The sequence below is a fragment of the Chiloscyllium plagiosum genome, unplaced genomic scaffold (assembly GCF_037043375.1).
Source record: "Chiloscyllium plagiosum isolate Xiang-an unplaced genomic scaffold, Cpla_swu_hap1 HiC_scaffold_9, whole genome shotgun sequence".
NCBI classification, from domain to species: domain Eukaryota; kingdom Metazoa; phylum Chordata; class Chondrichthyes; order Orectolobiformes; family Hemiscylliidae; genus Chiloscyllium; species Chiloscyllium plagiosum.
The window spans coordinates 310,831-330,056 of record NW_028270147.1 but is presented as its reverse complement, the minus strand read 5'-3'; the positions used below and the strand labels follow the sequence as shown (position 1 = coordinate 330,056).

Here is a 19,226-nt window from a genome sequence, read left to right as displayed (position 1 = left end):
CAGCAGGTCAGGCAGCATCCAGGGAACAGGAGATTCGACGTTTCAGGCACAGGCCCTTCTTCAGGCCTGTGCCCGAAACGTCGAATCTCCTGTTCCCTGGATGCTGCCTGACCTGCTGCGCTGTTCCAGCAATAAAGTTTCAACTTTGATCTCCAGCATCTGCAGACCTCACTTTCTCCTACAGGGGGAGATCAGGAACCATCTCCCCACACCGGGGGTAGTGAGGTGGGAGGATCTGAAATGTTTCCCATTAAACACCCACTGAGGCTGGAGGTTTCGGGGATGTCAGATTAAACTTTCAAAAGTGGGATTTATGAACAGGCAGGAAATAGAGGGATATGGACTGTGTCGAGGCAAAACGTTTTTGGTTTAGAAAGGTGTCATGTGTCAGCACAGGCTTGGTGGGCCGAAGGGCCTATTCCTATAGTGTACTGTACTGCTGTTTGAGAGTTATTTCTTGTTAGATGAGAATAATGAGGAAATGGGGAAGAAAGTGGGGAGTTGGAATTAGGAGACAGATCAGTAAGGAGCTGAATGGCCTCTTCCTGTGTAGAATTCTCCATTGGAGTAATGTCCCGCCCTGTGTACTTTCTGCATCTGGGAGGTCATTTCAGAACAATGACAAGGAAGCTCGTGGTCAAACTGCCCACCCAGTACTTTGTGGACAGCTGACCACTATGCACTTAGAAAGTTTGCATGCAAGACTGAAAATAATCATTCTCTAAATGCTTTACCCACAATAATCCTCCTCTATAATCTGATACAAGGTCTAATCAGCCCAAATACAATGAACTGCTCTTTACATTGTCATTGTGGCCTCTCTCTGCCCTGAACACAACCCCCCTCTCCCCCGCCCAGACATCTGCACAGGTCGAATCTTCGAGTTTCTCAGGTATCTGTAGGGTTCCAGTTCAGCTGAGTTGCTGCTTCAGACGCTGACAGGGCCGATGTTGTAGGAGGGGCTGCTGAGTGTCACAATCAGATTTAAATTTGACGCTTGGAAATGTTCCCGCCAACAATTAATGAAATTAAGACCAGATTGGCACTCAAAATGATTTAACTCAAAATCATAAATAGTTATGACACACACAGAGGCCACTCGGTCATCGTGCCAGTGCTGGTTGAGAATGTGTTATTCATGGAATCACATCACACAGAAGAGTCCCTTTGGCCCATCCAGTCTGTCCCACCAAAAACTACTCTCAATCTACCCTAGTCCCACTTCCCCCGCTAGTCCCATAGCCTTGAATGTGATGACATTTCAGTTGCTCGTCCAGGTACGTTTTAAAGGTGGTGAGGTTTCCTGAGTCAACTCCCCTCCCAGGCAGCACATTCCAGACTCGCACCAACCTCTGGGTGAAAACACTTTCTCAAATCATCTCTAAATCTCCTGCCTTTCACTTCAAAATGTTGCTCCCCCGGATATTGATCCTTCAGCAAATAGGAAAAGCTGCTTTCTATCCACTCTGTCCATGTCCCTCATAATCTTACACACCTCTATCTGAGACCCCTCCAAATAAAACATCCTGAGCTTATCCAGCTTTTCCTCATCACTGAAATGTTCCTTCCCAGGCAGCATCCTGGTGAATCTCCTCTGCATCCCCCCACCCCCCCCAGTACAATCCCTTCCTTCCAGGAAGGACCAGAACTGCACACACTACTCCAGTTGTGGCCTGACCAAAGTGCTGAACATAGAACAATACAGCCCAGAGTGGCACCGACCTGTGCTTATCCAAGGACTGTATGGCTCCAGAATATTTCCTTCTCTTATAATCTATACCTCGACTGATAAAGGGAAATATTAACCACCGGCCAATCTCTGTGTCATCCTCAAATTTATTTATCATCCCCCTCCCACATTCTCATCCCCATCATTGGTCTCTCAAGTCCAAAGATGTGCAGGTTAGATGTGCTGGCCATGGGAAATAAAGGGTAGAGGGATGGGTCTGAGTGGGATCCTCTTCAGAGGGTCAGTGTGGACCAGTTGGGCTGAATGGCCTGTTTCCACTCTGTTTTATGGATGATTTATGGATATCACAAACAATAAGGGACCCAGCACCAACCCTGTGATACCCTCTTCTGTCAGGCAGAAGATACAAAAGCCTAAACACATGCATCAACATGTTCAAGAACAGCTTTTTCCCCGCTGTTATTAGACTGCTGAATGGACCTCTCTAATTTAAATCTAATGTTGATTGTGCTTTTTGAGCATTTTCTTTGCAGCTGTAACATTATAGTCCTCGCTCTGTTCTGTCACCCTGCGGACTTTGTCTGGTATGATCTGTCAGTACTGCAGGCAGAACAAAACTTTTCACTGTACCTAGGTATGTGTGACAATAATAAATCAAATAAAAAGGACATGAGGGCATCTTTTTTTTAAAACATTGCAGAATGAACTTGCAGAAACGCCGATGGATGTAGGTAGAGAGTCATAGAGTCAGAGATGTACAGCACGGAAACAGACCCTTCAGTCCAACCCGTCCATACTGACCAGATATCCCAACCCAATCTAGTCCCACCTGCCAGCACCCGGCCCATATCCCTCCAAACCCTTCCTGTTCATATACCCATCCAAATGCCTTTTAAATGTTGCAATTGTACCAGTTACAACATTTAAAAGACATCTGGATAAGTACATGAATAGGAAAGGTTTGGAGGGAAATGGGCCAAATGCAGGCAAGTGGGAAAGTGGCCAGTGGGGACTAGTTGGACCGAAGGGTCTATTTCCATGTTGTATGACTCTATGATTCCTCAAATGAATTGTCCCTCAGCCTCCCCTGTTCTAAGGAGAACAATCCCAGCCAATGCAATCCTTCCCCTCAGCAAAAATTCTTAAATCCTGGCAACATCCTGGTAAGCCTCCTCCTCCATCCCCTCTCCAGTCCAATTACATTGTTGCTGAGCTGTACTCCCCCTAGTGTTAGATACATTTCGAGCAGAACCCTCAAGGTGTTGTATTCCAGATCTCAGCCGATAAAGGACAAATCCCAAGTACCTCTTAACTATTGTATCTCCACGCTCTGCCACCTTCAGGAATCCGTGAACACAGGGGTTTCCAAATCTTTCTGATCTTCAACATCCTACAGTTTCAATATCCTACATTTAGTGGGACAGTATTTGTCCTCGCCATCAGTTATCAGTTGACACTTTTCAGTTTGGTCATTGGTGCAACCACCAAGCCAGGCAGTTTACAGCTTCCTCCCTCAACAACACACATCTATTTCTGTATCATCTGTAAATGTCCTAGCTGGCCTACACCTTTGTTTAAACCACAAACAAGTGACCAAAATCTAAGCCCAGCAAAGTACTGCAGGAAACATCCTTCCAAACACGAAAACCCTTTTGTTCCACTGTTTAAGTGAAATAATTTTCACAATGTCTGACTTGTCTCTCTGTGATTTGCTGTGTATCTGAAATGCAGTGAGAATCAAGTATTTGTTACATTTCTGATAGCTGGAGGTATGTGTCCAGACACCTAATTGCAAATTGGAACAGTCGAATGAATATTGGATGCACTAAGAGTTTGGCAGGTCCTAGAAGCCCATGATTAAAATTTGACAGCCCTGACAACCCATTTCTAGCTGAGGAGCAATTTGAATGACTCCTACCATGTGGAAAAAGTTGCCAATTTCCACTCTCCCATAATTCACATGTTAACTCAACTCCTTGCAATTCGCTCCAAAGTTTAACTCTAATTAATATCTAGAATTTGACGACACAGCATCACTCCAAAAATTGAAGTATAAACCATTTGCTTTCCAGGAAGCAGAAACACAATCAGCAATATATTTCCCATAAGTGCACAGGAAAATAATGTGCATTGATCAGGCACCATTCCCCACTCAACAGAAAATAAAACACAATGCACTCTGTCAAAAACACAGACCACTCCATGCACTGGAAGACCGCACATCGGAGAAGAGCAAAAGATATGGGAGCAGAATTCGGCCATTCAGCCAATCAAGTCTGCTCCACCATTCAATCATGGCTGATATGTTTTTCAATCTCATTCTTCTGCCTTCTCCCCACGACCCATGATCCCCTTACTAATCAGGAACCTATCTATCTCTGTCATAACTGCACTCAGTGACCTGGCCTCCACAGCCCTCTGCAGCCATGAGTTCCACAGAGTCACCACCCTCTGGCTGAAGAAATTCCTCCTGATCTCAGTTCTAAAGGTTCATCCTTTCACCCTGAGGCTGGGTCTCTCCTAAAAGTGGAAACATCTTCTCCACATCCACTCTATCCATATTTCTCAGTATGCTTGAATCTCAATCTGATCCCCACACACCATCCTTCTGAACTCCATTGAGTACAGACTCAAGAGTCCTTACTCACTCCTTATACGACACGATTTGGAGATGCTTATGTTGGACTGGGGTGGACAAAGTTAAAAATCACACAACACCAGGTTATAGTCCAACAGGTCTATTTATAAGCACCAGCTTTCGAAGCGCTGCTCCTTCATCAGGTGGCTGTGGAGAATAAGATTGTAAGACGCAGAATTTATAGCACTGCATTGTAAACTTTTGCTATAAGCCCTTCATCCCGGAGACCATTCCTGTAAACCTTCTCTGGAACCCCCCCAACACCAGCACATCCTTCCTCAGATACAGGGCCCAAAACTGCTCACAATATTCCAAATATGGTCTGACCAGAGCCTTATCCAGCCTTAAGTGTACATCACGTGCTCTTGAATTCTAGCCCTCTTGAAATGAACATTCCTAACTGCCAACGGAACCTGCATGTGAACCTTAAGAGAATCCTGAACCTGGACTCCCCAAGTCACTGTCCGTCAGATTTCCAAAGCTTTTTTCCCCATTTAGAAAATAATCCAGGTCTCTATTCTTCCTACAAAAGTGCATAACCTCTTATTTTCCCACGTTGTGTTCCATTTGTGGACAACGATTGTGAAAGAGAAAACTAAACCACAATCATCAATCCCCCTCCATCTGTGCTGGCACTGGCCTTTGGGTGAGATATCAAAAGGAGGGTTGGCGTTCCACTTATACAATTACAATTTCACAGATCGTGATCTTACAAAACAACATCTGAAAACAACATTCTGTATACAGAGTCAGTCTCCATTTTCACACAAACACAATTTGAGACTAATTCTGGTCGAACTCATCTGTTTGGAGAATGATGGGACTCCGGCTGTCTTGTGTGCATTCACCCTCCTGTCTATATGCACAATGCCCAGAGAGTGAGCGTTGGTTTGTCATCTGCTGATGGTTCACCCTGAGCTGTTTCCTCCCTGGTACCCTCAGGGGGAGGGTTGAGGAGGTAGGACCACCCCAGCCACAGCTGGAATGAAACCCACACTGTTGACATTCTTCGGAATCAGGATAACGATGAGAAACATATAAAACACCCGCTCAGCAACAACCTGCTCAGTGATGCCCAGTTTGGGTCCGCCCAGGGTCACCCAGCTCCTGACCTTGGGTCAAACATGGACAAAAGAGCTGGATTCCAGAGGGGAGGAGAGAGTGACAGCCCTTGGCATTTGACTGATTATGGCATCAAGGAGCCCGGGCAGAACTGGAATCAATGGGTAACAGGGGACAAACACTCTACTGGTTAGGGTCATACCTGGCATTGAACATGGTATTACAATACAGTGCAGAACAGGCCCTTCGGCCCTTGTTGTTGCACCGACCTGTGGAGTATTCTCAGCTCGTCCCCTACACTATCCCAAAATCATTCATGTGCTTATCTAAGGATTGTTTAAATCTCCCTAATGTGGCTGAGTTGACTTTATTAGCAGGTAGGGCATTCCACACCCTTACCACTCTCTGAGTAAAGAACCTGCCTCTGACATCTGTCTTAAATCTATCACCCCTCAATTTGTAGTTATGCCCCTCACACACACTGACGTCGTCATCCTAGGAAAAAGACTTTCACTGTCTACCCTATCTAATCCTCTGATCATCGTATAGGTCTCTATTAAATCCCCCCTTAGCCTTCTTCTTTCCAATGAGAACAGACCTAAGTCTCTAAGCCGTTTCTTCACTGTCACTGGGTCAGAATCCTGGAATTCCCTCGCTAAGGGTATTATGGGTCTACCTACAGCACATGGACTGCAGCAGTTCAAGGAGGCAGCTCACCCCCACCTTCTCAAGGGGCAACTAGGGACGGGCAATAAATGCTGGGCCCAGCCAGTGATGCCCACGTCTGACAAATCAGAAACATGGTGAGGACGATATTAAGGAGAGTCTTGAAGGGTGGGAGTGAGGTCGAGATGTGGAAGTGTTTAGAGAGGGAAATGATTTAAGCCATCAGGTTAAAATTGTCCCCAGTAATTTCACAGTTCCTCGGCCATCATTAACAATGTCTCTGGGAGACCCATTTCTGTGGGGATTGTCCACAGCCTGCACACAAAGGTGAGAGGTCATTTAGCTGAAGACCTTATGTGATGAAAGGAACAACACTGGTTTTTGGGTTTTGGAGAGGAGGGTCTGGAGTGCTGTCCTGTTGGAGCATTCATCCAACACCACCATCCCAGAAAGGTAGAGACATTAGATGACCGTGGAGGAACAATGACGGATATTTCTGTGTATAATGCAGAAGTTGCAGGATCAGTTCATTCCTAAAAGGAAGAAAGATCCCAGGAGGAGGCATGGGCGGCCGTGGCTGACGAGGGAAGTTAAGAAACATATAAAGTTAAAAGAGAAAAAGTATAACATAGCAAAGATAAGTGGGAAAACTGAGGACTGGGAAGCTTTTAAAGAACAACAGAGGATTACTAAGAAGGAAATACGCAGAGGAAAAATGAGGTACGAAGGTAAACTGGCCAAGAATATTAAGGAGGATAGTAAAAGCTTTTTTAGGTATGTGCAAGGCAAAAAAATGGTTAGGACAAAAATTGGGCCCTTGAAGACAGAAACAGGGGAATATATTACTAGGAACAAAGAAATGGCAGAGGAATTAAATGGGTACTTCAGATCTGTGTTCACTGGGGAAGACACAAGCAATCTCCCTGAGGTAACAGTGGCTGAAGGACCTGAACTTAAGGGAATTTATATTTGCCAGGATTTGGTGTTGGAGAGACTGTTAGGTCTGAAGGTTGATAAGTCTCCGGGGCCTGATGGTCTGCATCCCAGGGTACTGAAGGAGGTGGCTCGGGAAATCGTGGATGCGTTGGTGATTATTTTCCAGAGTTCAATAGATTCGGGGTCGGTTCTTGAGGATTGGAGGGTGGCTAATGTTATACCACTTTTTAAGAAAGGTGGGCGAGAGAAAGCAGGAAATTATAGACCAGTTAGTCTGACCTCAGTGGTGGGAAAGATGCTGGAGTCTATTATAAAGGATGAAATTACTGCACATCAGGATAGTAGTAACAGGATAGGACAGAGTCAGCATGGATTTATGAAGGGGAAATCATGCTTGACTAATCTTCTTGAATTTTTTGAGGATGTAACTCTGAAGTTGGACGAGGGAGATCCAGTAGATGTAGTGTACCTGGACTTTCAGGAAGCTTTTGATAAAGTCCCACACAGGAGGTTAGTGAGTAAAATTAGGGCGCATGGTATTGGGGGCAAAGTACTAGATTGGATTGAAAATTGGCTGGCTAATAGGAAACAAAGGGTAGTGATAAACGGCTCCATTTCGGAATGGCAGGCAGTGACCAGTGGGGTACCGCAGGGATCAGTGCTGGGACCGCAGCTTTTTACAATATATGTTAATGATATAGAAGATGGTATCAGCAATAACATTAGCAAATTTGCTGATGATGCAAAGCTGGGTGGCAGGGTGAAAAGTGATGAGGATGTTAGGAGATTACAGGGTGACCTGGACAAGTTAAGTGAGTGGGCAGATGCATAGCAGATGCAGTTTAATGTGGATAAATGTATGGTTATCCACTTTGGTGGCAAGAACAGGAAGGCAGACTACTACCTCAATGGAATCAATTTATGTAAAGGGGCAGTACAGAGAGATCTGGGTGTTCCTGTACACCAGTCAATGAAGGCAAGCATGCAGGTACAGCAGGTAGTGAAGAAGGCTAATAGCATGCTGGCCTTCATAACAAGAGGAATTGAGTATAGAAGCAAAGAGGTGCTTCTGCAGCTGTACAGGGCCCTGGTGAGACCACACCTGGAGTACTGTGTGCAGTTCTGGTCTCCAAATTTGAGGAAAGACATTCTGGCTATTGAGGGAGTGCAGCGTAGGTTCACGAGGTCAATTCCTGGAATGGCAGGATTACCTTACACTGAAAGACTGAAGCGACTGGGCTTGTATACCCTTGAGTTTCGAAGACTGAGAGGGGATCTGATTGAGATTATAAGATTATGAAAGGATTGGACACTCTGGCAGTAGGAAACATGTTTCCGCTGATGGGTGAGCGCCGAACCAGAGGACACAGCTTAAAAATACGGGGTAGACCATTTAGGACAGAGATGAGGAGAAACTTCTTCACCCAGAGAGTGGTGGCTGTGTGGAATGCTCTGCCCCAGAGGGCAGTGGAGGCCCAGTCTCTGGATTCATTTAAGAAAGAGTTGGATAGAGCTCTCAAGGATAGTGGAATCAAGGGTTATGGAGATAAGGCAGGAACAGGCTACTGATTAAGGATGATCAGCCATGATCATATTGAATGGTGGTGCAGGCTCGAAGGGCTGAATGGCCTACTCCTGCACCTATTGTCTATTGTCTACTGTCTATAAAGGAGTTAGACATCTTGAAAACAGGATCAGGAGGAACCTGCAAGGGGTTGCCCATGGGCCAGTGCCTGGACAGTGTCTCTCACTCTGTGTGTAAGCAAGTGAGATTTTGGTGCAGGGACCACATGGTGCAGTGGTTAACAAGACTGTAAACAGTGGGCAGAAGAGTAAGAGGATTCAGAAGGTCAGACCGATTGAGAAACTTGGCAGGACCAGAGCAGAAATAATATGATGTGGATCAGAGTGAAGTGATGGAGATGGACAGGTACAACTTTACAACATAATCCAATGGCACCATTGTGGGAGGGTGCAAAAGCAGAGGCACTGGGGAGAGGGGCAAAGGGTAACTTTGGGTGGGGGCATGTCAGGGGGTGTCGGGGAGGTGTGAGGGGGGTGGGTCTGTCATGGGAGGTTTATGAAGAGGTGTCAATGGGTGAAGGAGGGTGTCAGGGAGGGTGCAGGGGCTGCGGAGTGTTGGAGTGTGACAGGAGGGACGTCAGGGTGTTAGGGATGTCGGGAGGGTATTGGGGATGCCAGGGGTAGTGTCAACTGGGTCAGATTCACAAACATTGAGGTGGTTAAGAAGATGGTTGGGACATTTGCTTTGTAAATGGAGGCACTGATCCTCAAAACAATAAAATTGTGCAAAAATATTTATAATTTAAAATTCCACATGAACTAGAATCGGATTTGCTCCAACTTTCCAAGCCAATAGGTATGTTCCGGAAGAGGATGCATTGACGGGAGAGTGGACTAATTGAGTAAATCCATCAAAGTCAGAAAACAGACAGAAGCAAAGGACTGCAGAAAATCTGCCACTTACACAGGAAGCAGCGGAGAAGCTCAGCAAGCCTGGAGTCTGATACACATCCAGAAGGATCTGAATCACAGGGGACTGGAAATGTGAACCTCTGGGCCTTTCTCGCAAACATTTCCAGCTAGCACAGACAGATGGGCCCAATGGCACATTCTCAGACTTGAATCATGATCTACTGTCTTGTTTAATACCGTCATGAGTTTCCATCAGGCTAAAATAATCGAATCACATGGAAATCCAGACCTGTTACACCATCAGCTCCCGACAAGACTGAACTGGTCACTAATCCCCTCTGCTCAGCAAGTTTCACCTTAACTATTTTAAAGCAAAGCGCTCTGTTTTTATCCATTCAAGGATGCGCGTGCTGTTGGCTGGGCCAGCATTTATTGCCCGTCCCTAGTTGCCCCTTGAGAAGGGGGGGGGGGGAGGGTGAGCACCCTTTTGAACCACTGCAGTCCATGGGTAGACCCACAATGCCCCTAGGGAGGGAATTTCAGGATTTTGACCCAGCGACCTGAAGGAACAGCAAAATATTTCCAAGTCAGAATGCTGAGTGGTTTGGAGGGGAACTTGCAGGGGGTGGTGTTCCCATGTATCTGCTGCCCTTGTCCTTCTAGATGGAAGTGGTCGTGGGTTTGGAAGGTGCTGTCTGAGGAGTGGGAAGGACACCATCACAATCCGAACGTGTTCCTTATAGATGGTGTGCAGGCTTCAGGGAGTCAGGAGGTGAGTTACTCACAGCAGGATTTCTGGACTGCTCTTGGAACTATAATACTGATGTGGCATGTCCGGTTAAGTGTCTGGTCAATGGATGTTGACGGTCAGGGATTCAATGATGGTGTGATGCCATTGAATGCCAAGGGGTGGTGGTTAGATTCGATCTTAGTGACGGTCATTGTCTGGTATTTGTGTGGTATGAATGTCACTAGCCACTTGTCAGCCCAAGGCTAATTATTATCCAGATCTTGCTGCATTTGAACATAAGACCATTAGACATAGGAGCAGAAATTAGGCCATTCAGCCCATTGAGTCTGCTCCGCCATTCAATCATGGCTAACAAGTTTCTCAACCCCATTCTCCTGCTTTCTCGTAACCCCTGATCCCTTGATACTCAAGAACCTGTCTATCTCCATCTTAAATACACTCAATGACCCGGCCTCCACAGCCTTCTATGGCAATGAGTTCCACCGATTCCCCACTCTCTGGCTGAAGAAGTTTCTCCTTATCTCCGTTCTAAAAGGTCTCCCCTTTACTCTAAGGCTGTGCCCTCAGGTCCTAGTCTCTCCAACCAATGGAAACATCTTCCCAATATCCACTCTGTCCAGGCCATTCAGTATTCTGTAAGCTTCAATTAGATCCCCCCTCATCCTTCTAAACTCCATCATGTTAAGACCCAGAGTCCTCAAACGTTCCTCATATGTTAAGCTGTTCATTCCTGGGACCATTCTCGTGAACCTCCTCTGAACATGCTCCAGGGCCACCACATCCTTCCTGAGATATGGGGCCCAAAACTACCCACAATACTCTAAAAGTGGTCTGACCAGAGCCTCAGAAGTACATCCCTGCTTTTTTATTCAAGTGCTCTTGAAATAAATGCTATCACTGCATTTGTCTTCCTAACTACTGACTCAATGATGGAAATGTGTTGCTGGAAAAGCACAGCAGGTCAGGCAGCATCTAGGGAACAGGAGAATCGACGTTTCGGGCATTAGCCCTTCTTCAGGAATGAGGAAAGTTGGTCCAGCAGGCTAAGATAAAAGATAGGGAGGAGGGACTTGGGGGAGGGACGTCGGAAATGTGATAGGTGGAAAGAGGTCAAGGTGAGGGTGATAGGTCAGACTGGGGTGGGGGCGGAGAGGTCGGGAAGAAGATTGCAGGTTAGGAAGGTGGTGCTGAATTCGATGGATTTGACTGAGACAGGGTGGGGGGAGGGGAAATGAGGAAACTGGTGAAATCCGAGTTCATCCCTTGTGGTTGGAGGGTTCCTAGCCAGAAGATGAGGCGTTCTTCCTCCAACCGTCGTTTCGCTGTGGTCTGAAGATGGAGGAGTCCAAAGACCTGCATGTCCTTGGTGGAGTGGGAGGGGGAATTGAAATGTTGAGCTACAGGGTGGTTGGGTTGGTTGGTCCGGGTGTCCCAGAGGTGTTCTCTGAAACGATCCGCAAGTAGGCGGCCTGTCTCCCCAATATAGAGGAGGCCACATCGGGTGCAGAGGATGCAATAGATGATGTGTGTGGAGGTACAGGTGAATCTGTGGCAGATATGGAAGTTTCCTTTGGGGCCTTGGAGGGAGGTGAGGGGGGAGGTGTGGGCGCAAGTCTTGCACCTCCTGCGGTTGCAGGGGAAGGTGCCGGGAGTGGAGGTTGGGTTGGTGGGGGGTGTGGATCTGACGAGGGAGTCACGGAGGGAGTGGTCTTTACGGAATGCTGATAGGGGAGGGGAGGGAAATATATCCTTGGTGGTGGGGTCCGTTTGGAGGTGGCGGAAATGACGGCGGATGATGCGCTGTACATGGAGATTGGTGGGGTGGTAGGTGAGGACCAGTGGGGTTCTGTCCTGGTGGCGGTTGGAGGGGCGGGGCTCAAGGGCGGAGGATTGGGAAGTGGAAGAGATGCGGTGGAGGGCATCGTCGACCACGTCGGGGGAGAAATTGCGGTCCTTGAAGAAGGAGGCCATCTGGGATGTGCGTTTTTGGAACTGGTCCTCCTGGGAGCAGATGCGGCGGAGTCGAAGGAATTGGGAGAATGGGATGGCGTTTTTACAGGGGGCAGGATGGGAGGAGGTGTAGTCCAGGTAGCTGTGGGAGTCGGTTGGTTTGTAGTAGATGTCCGTGTTGATTCGGTCGCCTGAGATAGAAATAGAAAGGTCGAGGAAGGGGAGGGAGGAATCTGAGACTGTCCAGGTGAATTTGAGGTCGGGGTGGAAGGTGTTGGTGAAGTGGATGAACTGTTCAACCTCCTCGTGGGAGCACGAGGCGGCGCCGATACAGTCATCGATGTAGCGGAGGAAAAGGTGGGGGGTGGGGCCAGTGTAGTTGCGGAAGATGGACTGTTCCACATATCCTACGAAGAGGCAGGCATAGCTGGGGCCCATGCGGGTGCCCATGGCTACTCCTTTCGTTTGGAGGAAGTGGGAGGATTGGAAAGAGAAGTTGTTCAGGGTGACTGACTGAACTGGTCCTCACCCTGAACAACTTCTCTTTCCAATCCTCCCACTTCCTCCAAACGAAAGGAGTAGCCATGGGCACCCGCATGGGCCCCAGCTATGCCTGCCTCTTCGTAGGATATGTGGAACAGTCCATCTTCCGCAACTACACTGGCCCCACCCCCCACCTTTTCCTCCGCTACATCAATGACTGTATCGGCGCCGCCTCGTGCTCCCACGAGGAGGTTGAACATTTCATCCACTTCACCAACACCTTCCACCCCGACCTCAAATTCACCTGGACAGTCTCAGATTCCTCCCTCCCCTTCCTCGACCTTTCTATTTCTATCTCAGGCGACCGAATCAACACGGACATCTACTACAAACCGACCGACTCCCACAGCTACCTGGATTACACCTCCTCCCATCCTGCCCCCTGTAAAAACGCCATCCTATTCTCCCAATTCTTTCGACTCCGCCGCATCTGCTCCCAGGAGGACCAGTTCCAAAAACGCACATCCCAGATGGCCTCCTTCTTCAAGGACCGCAATTTCCCCCCCGATGTGGTCGACGATGCCCTCCACCGCATCTCTTCCACTTCCTGATCCTCCGCCCTTGAACCCCGCCCCTCCAACCGCCACCAGGACAGAACCGCACTGGTCCTCACCTACACCCCACTAACCTCCATATACAGCGCATCATCCGCCGTCATTTCCGCCACCTCCAAACGGACCCCACCACCAAGGATATATTTCCCTCCCCTCCCCTATCAGCATTCCGTAAAGACCACTCCCTCCGTGACTCCCTCGTCAGATCCACACCCCCCACCAACCCAACCTCCACTCCCGGCACCTTCCCCTGCAACCGCAGGAGGTGCAAGACTTGCGCCCACACCTCCCCCCTCACCTCCCTCCAAGGCCCCAAAGGAAACTTCCATATCTGCCACAGATTCACCTGTACCTCCACACACATCATCTATTGCATCCTCTGCACCCGATGTGGCCTCCTCTATATTGGGAGACAGGCCGCCTACTTGCGGATCGTTTCAGAGAACACCTCTGGGACACCCGGACCAACCAACCCAACCACCCTGTAGCTCAACATTTCAATTCCCCCTCCCACTCCACCAAGGATATGCAGGTCTTTGGACTCCTCCATCATCAGACCACAGCGAAACGACGGTTGGAGGAAGAATGCCTCATCTTCCGGCTAGGAACGCTCCAACCACAAGGGATGAACTCGGATTTCACCAGTTTCCTCATTTCCCCTCCCCCCACCCTGTCTCAGTCAAATCCATCGAATTCAGCACCACCTTCCTAACCTGCAATCTTCTTCCCGACCTCTCCGCCCCCACCCCAGTCTGACCTATCACCCTCACCTTGACCTCTTTCCACCTATCACATTTCCGACGCCCCTCCCCCAAGTCCCTCCTCCCTATCTTTTATCTTAGCCTGCTGGACCAACTTTCCTCATTCCTGAAGAAGGGCTAATGCCCGAAACGTCGATTCTCCTGTTCCCTAGATGCTGCCTGACCTGCTGCGCTTTTCCAGCAACACATTTCCATCTCTGATCTCCAGCATCTGCAGACCTCACTTTCTCCTACTGACTCAATGTGCAAGTTTACTTTGCGAGCATCCTAGACCATCCCAAATCTCCTTGCATTTCAGACTTCTCCCCATTTTACCCATGGACTGCTTCAATATTTGAGGATTTGCAAATGTTGCTGAACATTGTTCACTGATAATTACACATCACCACATCTGACCTTATGGAGGGAAGGTCATTGATGAAGCAGCTGAAGATGGTTGAGCCTAGGACACTCCCCTGAGGAACTCCTGCAGAGATGTCCTGGAGCTGAGATGACTGACCAATCCCAAGTGCCAGGCATGAGTCCAGCGGAACCCTGCAGAGAGTTTATCCCCTGATTCCCGTTGCGAGGGTACACTTAGTAAAATGCAGCCTTGATGTCAAGGGCACAGATGTACAGCTCACCTCTGGAGAAAGTGTTGGTGAGTCAGTGAGAGTTAGTTTGCAGAAAGAGGATTTCTATGCCAATTAGGATCAAGGCAGCCAATTGTCTTCTCAATGTAGAAATTACAGGCTGATTTGTAAAGGAGGTACATTGTGAGGGGGGGTTCTCAGGAGCTACAACTGTAGGAGAACAGTCAGCTGTTGTGGATTCACACTCAGCCCTGGTTCTTGCTCCCGGGAAGTAGCTTTTCCCTGAAGTCCAAACCTTTTCTCTCCCTCACCACCCTAACCCCAACACCCAAGTCAATATTTGACGAGCTATGAACTCCCAGTGATGGCTTGTTGCCAGGGGAGGGGACTGACTCAGCCTCAGACTGTGCCCATGGTTCTGGGGGGTCTGACCTACCTCACCCCCAAATCTAACCTCATTTCCCAAAGGGGTGGGGGGGGGGGGGTTGAATCACTCTATCCACCCCCAGCCCCAATCTCAGTGCAGGCCCCCCATAACCACTCACACTCCCCACTGGCCCCCCAGCCAGACACCCATACACTCCCCCACTCAGACACCCCACACTCCCCCACTCAGACACCCCCAATGACCCCCCAGCCAGACACCCACACACTCCCCCACTCAGAAACCCCCACACTCCCCCACTCACACTCACCACTGACCCCCCCAGCCAGACACACACACACACTCCCCCACACAGACACACACTCCCTCATCCACATGCTCTCCCCCCACTCACACACCCTCATTTACTATCTCCCAATTACCCCCTCTCAATTTAATATACACAGTGCCCCTCTCTTTCACACTCACACTGTTTCACACTTGCACAGTCTCACACTCGCACACACTCACACTTGCACACTTTCTCTCGAACTCACTCTATCCCCATCTCCCTCTCTCTCTCTCTCTCTCTCTCTCTCTGAATGCTCTGGCACTCCCAGCATGGTCCGTTTGGCGGTTCAGCAGCCCTGAGCCAGTCAGTCTGGATGGGGGAGTGATAGAACCAGGGGATTGGTTCCAGCCTTCAGTAACATTCCCACCTTGACCTGATTGGGAGCCCCAGGAGCCCCCGGTCTCTCTATTTCATTCTAAAACTTTCATTTGTAATTTTCACTGCAAATTCCTCTCATCACTTTGATAATCCTACTTTACCTCAGCTTTAACCTCAGCTGCAAATGAGGCACGTACAAACTAATTCGTGAACACTGTGCATTCAGTATAAAGTCTGTACTTTGAACAGCCTGGGTTCTGTACATAACCTATATTGCAAACACAACTTATAATAGCCTCTTCACAGTATCACACAGTCTATGCACAAGATACGTTTACACAAAGTCTTGGAGAGGGAGCCGAGGTGATTTACTGGAATGGATCAGGGATGGGGGTCTTCGGTGAATGTGGAGTGACTGGAGAAGCTGGGATTGTTCTCCTCAGAGCAGAGAAGGTTCCAGGGGGGTTAACTGAGGTTTTCAAAACCATGGAGAGAGTTTGATGGAGCAAATCAGGAGAAAGTGTTTCCAGGGGCAGGAGGGTGAGGGAGCAAAGGGAGACAGATTGAAGGGAATTGGGGAGAAGCCCCAGAGGGGAAAGTGAGGGGGATTGTTTTACACAGTGAGTTGTTGGGATCTGGAAGGTGCTGCCTCAAAGGGTGGTGGGGACAGATTCAGGCAGAACTTTCACACAGGAACCAGGAAAGAAAGATTTTATTTGGAAGTGGACAAGTTGGATTGATCTATCACAGAGCTAGCACCAACTGGATGGGCGGAATGGTTTCATTGCTGAGGATCTGGTTCTGACACGGTCAGTGGCTCAGTGCGTGTGGGGCAGACGGAACGTTGTACAAGGGATCTGTCCGTGTTGCAGAGGCAGCGATGGAGCTGCAGATTAGGAGGACGCTTGGGGGGGGGGGGGGGGGGGCGGGGGAAGAGTGTTCCAGTGATAGCGGCTCCTGTGCAGCACCCCACCCCCATCCCCACCCCGGGGGGAGAGGGGGATGCACATTAACTCCACCCCCCCGGGCCGCAGCTCTCACACTCCGGTTCACCTTGCGGTCCATGCGGGAGCCCCCTCCCCGGGAGAGAGCTTCAAACTGGCCTGACCCCCCACAGCACAGACCCTGACACTCTCCCAGGGAACCCAGTGAAACCGTGCGGCTTGTAACTGGGATGGGGGGGGGGGAAACATTGGAGGGAAAGGAGTGGGGGAGAGGGGGGAAGAGAAAGGAGGGAGAGAGAGGGGAGAGGAGGGGGGAGAGAGAGGGGAGAGGAAGGGGGAGAGAGAGGGGAGAGGGGGAAGAGAAAGGAGGGAGAGAGAGGGGAGAGGAGGGGGGAGAGAGAGGGGAGAGGAGGGGGGAGAGAGAGGGGAGAGGAGGGGGGAGAGAGAGGGGAGAGGAGGGGGGAGAGAGAGGGGAGAGGAGGGGGGAGAGAGAGGGGAGAGGGGGAAGAGAAAGGAGGGAGAGAGAGGAGAGAGGAGGGGGGAGAGAGAGGGGAGAGGAGGGGGGAGAGAGAGGGGAGAGGAGGGGGGAGAGAGAGGGGAGAGGAGGGGGGAGAGAGAGGGGAGAGGAGGGGGGAGAGAGAGGAGAGAGGAGGGGGAGAGAGAGGGGAGAGGGGGAAGAGAAAGGAGGGAGAGAGAGGGGAGAGGAGGGGGGAGAGAGAGGGGAGAGGGGGAAGAGAAAGGAGGGAGAGAGAGGAGAGGGAGAGAGAGGGGAGAGGAGGGGGGAGAGAGAGGAGAGAGGAGGGGGAGAGAGAGGAGAGAGGAGGGGGAGAGAGAGGGGAGAGGGGGAAGAGAAAGGAGGGAGAGAGAGGGGAGAGGAGGGGGGAGAGAGAGGGGAGAGGAGGGGGGAGAGAGAGGGGAGAGGAGGGGGGAGAGAGAGGGGAGAGGAGGGGGAGAGAGAGGGGAGAGGAGGGGGAGAGAGAGGGGAGAGGAGGGGGAGAGAGAGGGGAGAGGAGGGGGAGAGAGAGGGGAGAGGAGGGGGAGAGAGAGGGGAGAGGAGAGGGGAGAGAGAGAGGGGGGAGAGAGAGGGGGGAGAGAGGGGAGAGAGAGGGGAGAGAGAGGGGAGAGAGAGGGGAGAGAGAGGGGAGAGAGAGAGGGGGGAGAGAGGGGGGAGAGAGGGGGGAGAGAGGGGGGAGAGAGGGGGGAGAGGAGAGGGGAGAGGAGGGGGGAGAGAGAGGGGAGAGAGAGAGGGGAGAGAGAGAGGGGGGAGAGGAGAGGGGAGAGGAGGGGAGAGAGAGAGGGGAGAGAGAGAGGGGAGAGGAGGGGGAGAGAGGGGATAGAGGGGGGAGAGAAAGGGGGAGGGGGAGAGAACTGGAACAGAGAGTAGGAGATGGTGCAAAGAGAGATTACAGGAATATGGAGAGAGAGAGAGAAAGGGGTGATAAAGAGGAATGTGGAGAGAGAGGGGTAACGGGGAGGGGGGAGATAGTGGGGGATATGGAGAGAGAGTGTGTTAGAGAGAGAGGGGCAGAGGTACAATCAGATCAAGGCACTGACAAACATGAAGACCAGGAAAAGATGGACAGGGGGAAAGGGAGAGAGCGAGGGACAGAAAGTCAGAGACAGAACCAGCCAGAGAGAAAATCGGTGGTGGGGGGGGGGGGGACACAGTCAGAGAGAGACAGAGGGGGTCTGGTTGGGGGGGGGGCGGAAATGGACACAGTGAGAGACGGGGGGTGTCGGGTTGTCTGGGGATCTGTAGCAGCTGGGGGGGGGGGGGGAGAGTTTGGAAGTTGGGAGAGGGCTGTTCCTGACCCTCACACTCACCTCCTGTTACACTGGAAACTTGTAGAAAACTCATCCACGTGAGGGTGAGCAGAGTGGAAACTCGCACCCATCTTTTGGGTTTTCCCCGTGTGTCCGGGCTCTCCATGATGCTGCTGCTGCCGAGAACGTGAGCAGGAACCGGGCTCCCAGAGCGGGCTGGCAACCGAGCCAGGCACCGGGAGGGAGGGAGGGAGGGAGACACTGGGAATGCTGCTCCCTCTCACACAGGGACACAGGGAGACTGAGAGAGTCAGGGATCTGAGCCGCTTCTCCTGCCCTTCCCACTCGCTCCCAGCTTCAGTGAGAGCCCAGCTCCTGCCCAGGAGTTGGGGGAGGGGGCAGGGGAGGGTCAAGCCCTTGTCAGGGGCAGGGAGAGGGGCTTGGGGGTTGGGGGGGGGGGGGGTGAGAGGAGACAAACAACGAATCACCAGCCCCTGAAACTGAGCTCAATCACCTGCCCCAGCAAATCAACGGCAGGCAAATGCACATTCCCCCATTCCATTGGCCCCTGGCTCCAACTCCCCACTCTCCAAAAAAACAATCCCTCTGTCCTGTCTCCTCTCCCTGAGAAACACCTCACATGGGAGCCCCTGGGAATGACAGGAGTCAGGAAAGAGAGAGAGAGAGAGACAGGAGAGAGAAAAAGACAGGGTAAGAGAGGGAGAGAGACAGGGTAAGAGAAGGAGGGTGGAAGGAAGGGAGAATGAGACAAAGATAGAAAGATACAGAGATACAGAAGGACAACGAGAGATACTCGAGACAGAAACAGAAAAGCAGAGGGAGGCAGAAAGGTTGAGTTAGACAGACCAGAGATAGAGGAAAAGAGGCAGACTGATAAAGAGATAGTGGAGAGAGAGAGAGTGAG

At 50.3% G+C, this 19,226-nt stretch overlaps 1 protein-coding gene across 7 annotated transcripts in view; it reads right to left on the bottom strand.

Moving 5' to 3' along the window:
• col11a1a (collagen, type XI, alpha 1a) overlaps window positions 1-18,691 on the bottom strand; it is a 490,074-nt gene extending 471,383 nt beyond the window's left edge. The window contains exon 1 of one of the 7 annotated variants that reach the window (XM_087990322.1): window positions 18,362-18,691. In XM_087990322.1, coding sequence (XP_087846448.1) covers window positions 18,362-18,467 — 106 coding nt within the window. In that variant the 5' untranslated portion in view covers window positions 18,468-18,691. The remainder of the gene's footprint in view (window positions 1-18,361) is intronic. The other 6 variants (XM_087990323.1, XM_087990324.1, XM_087990326.1 and 3 more) reach the window with 6 other exon arrangements.
• Between the last annotated feature and the right edge of the window lie 535 nt (window positions 18,692-19,226).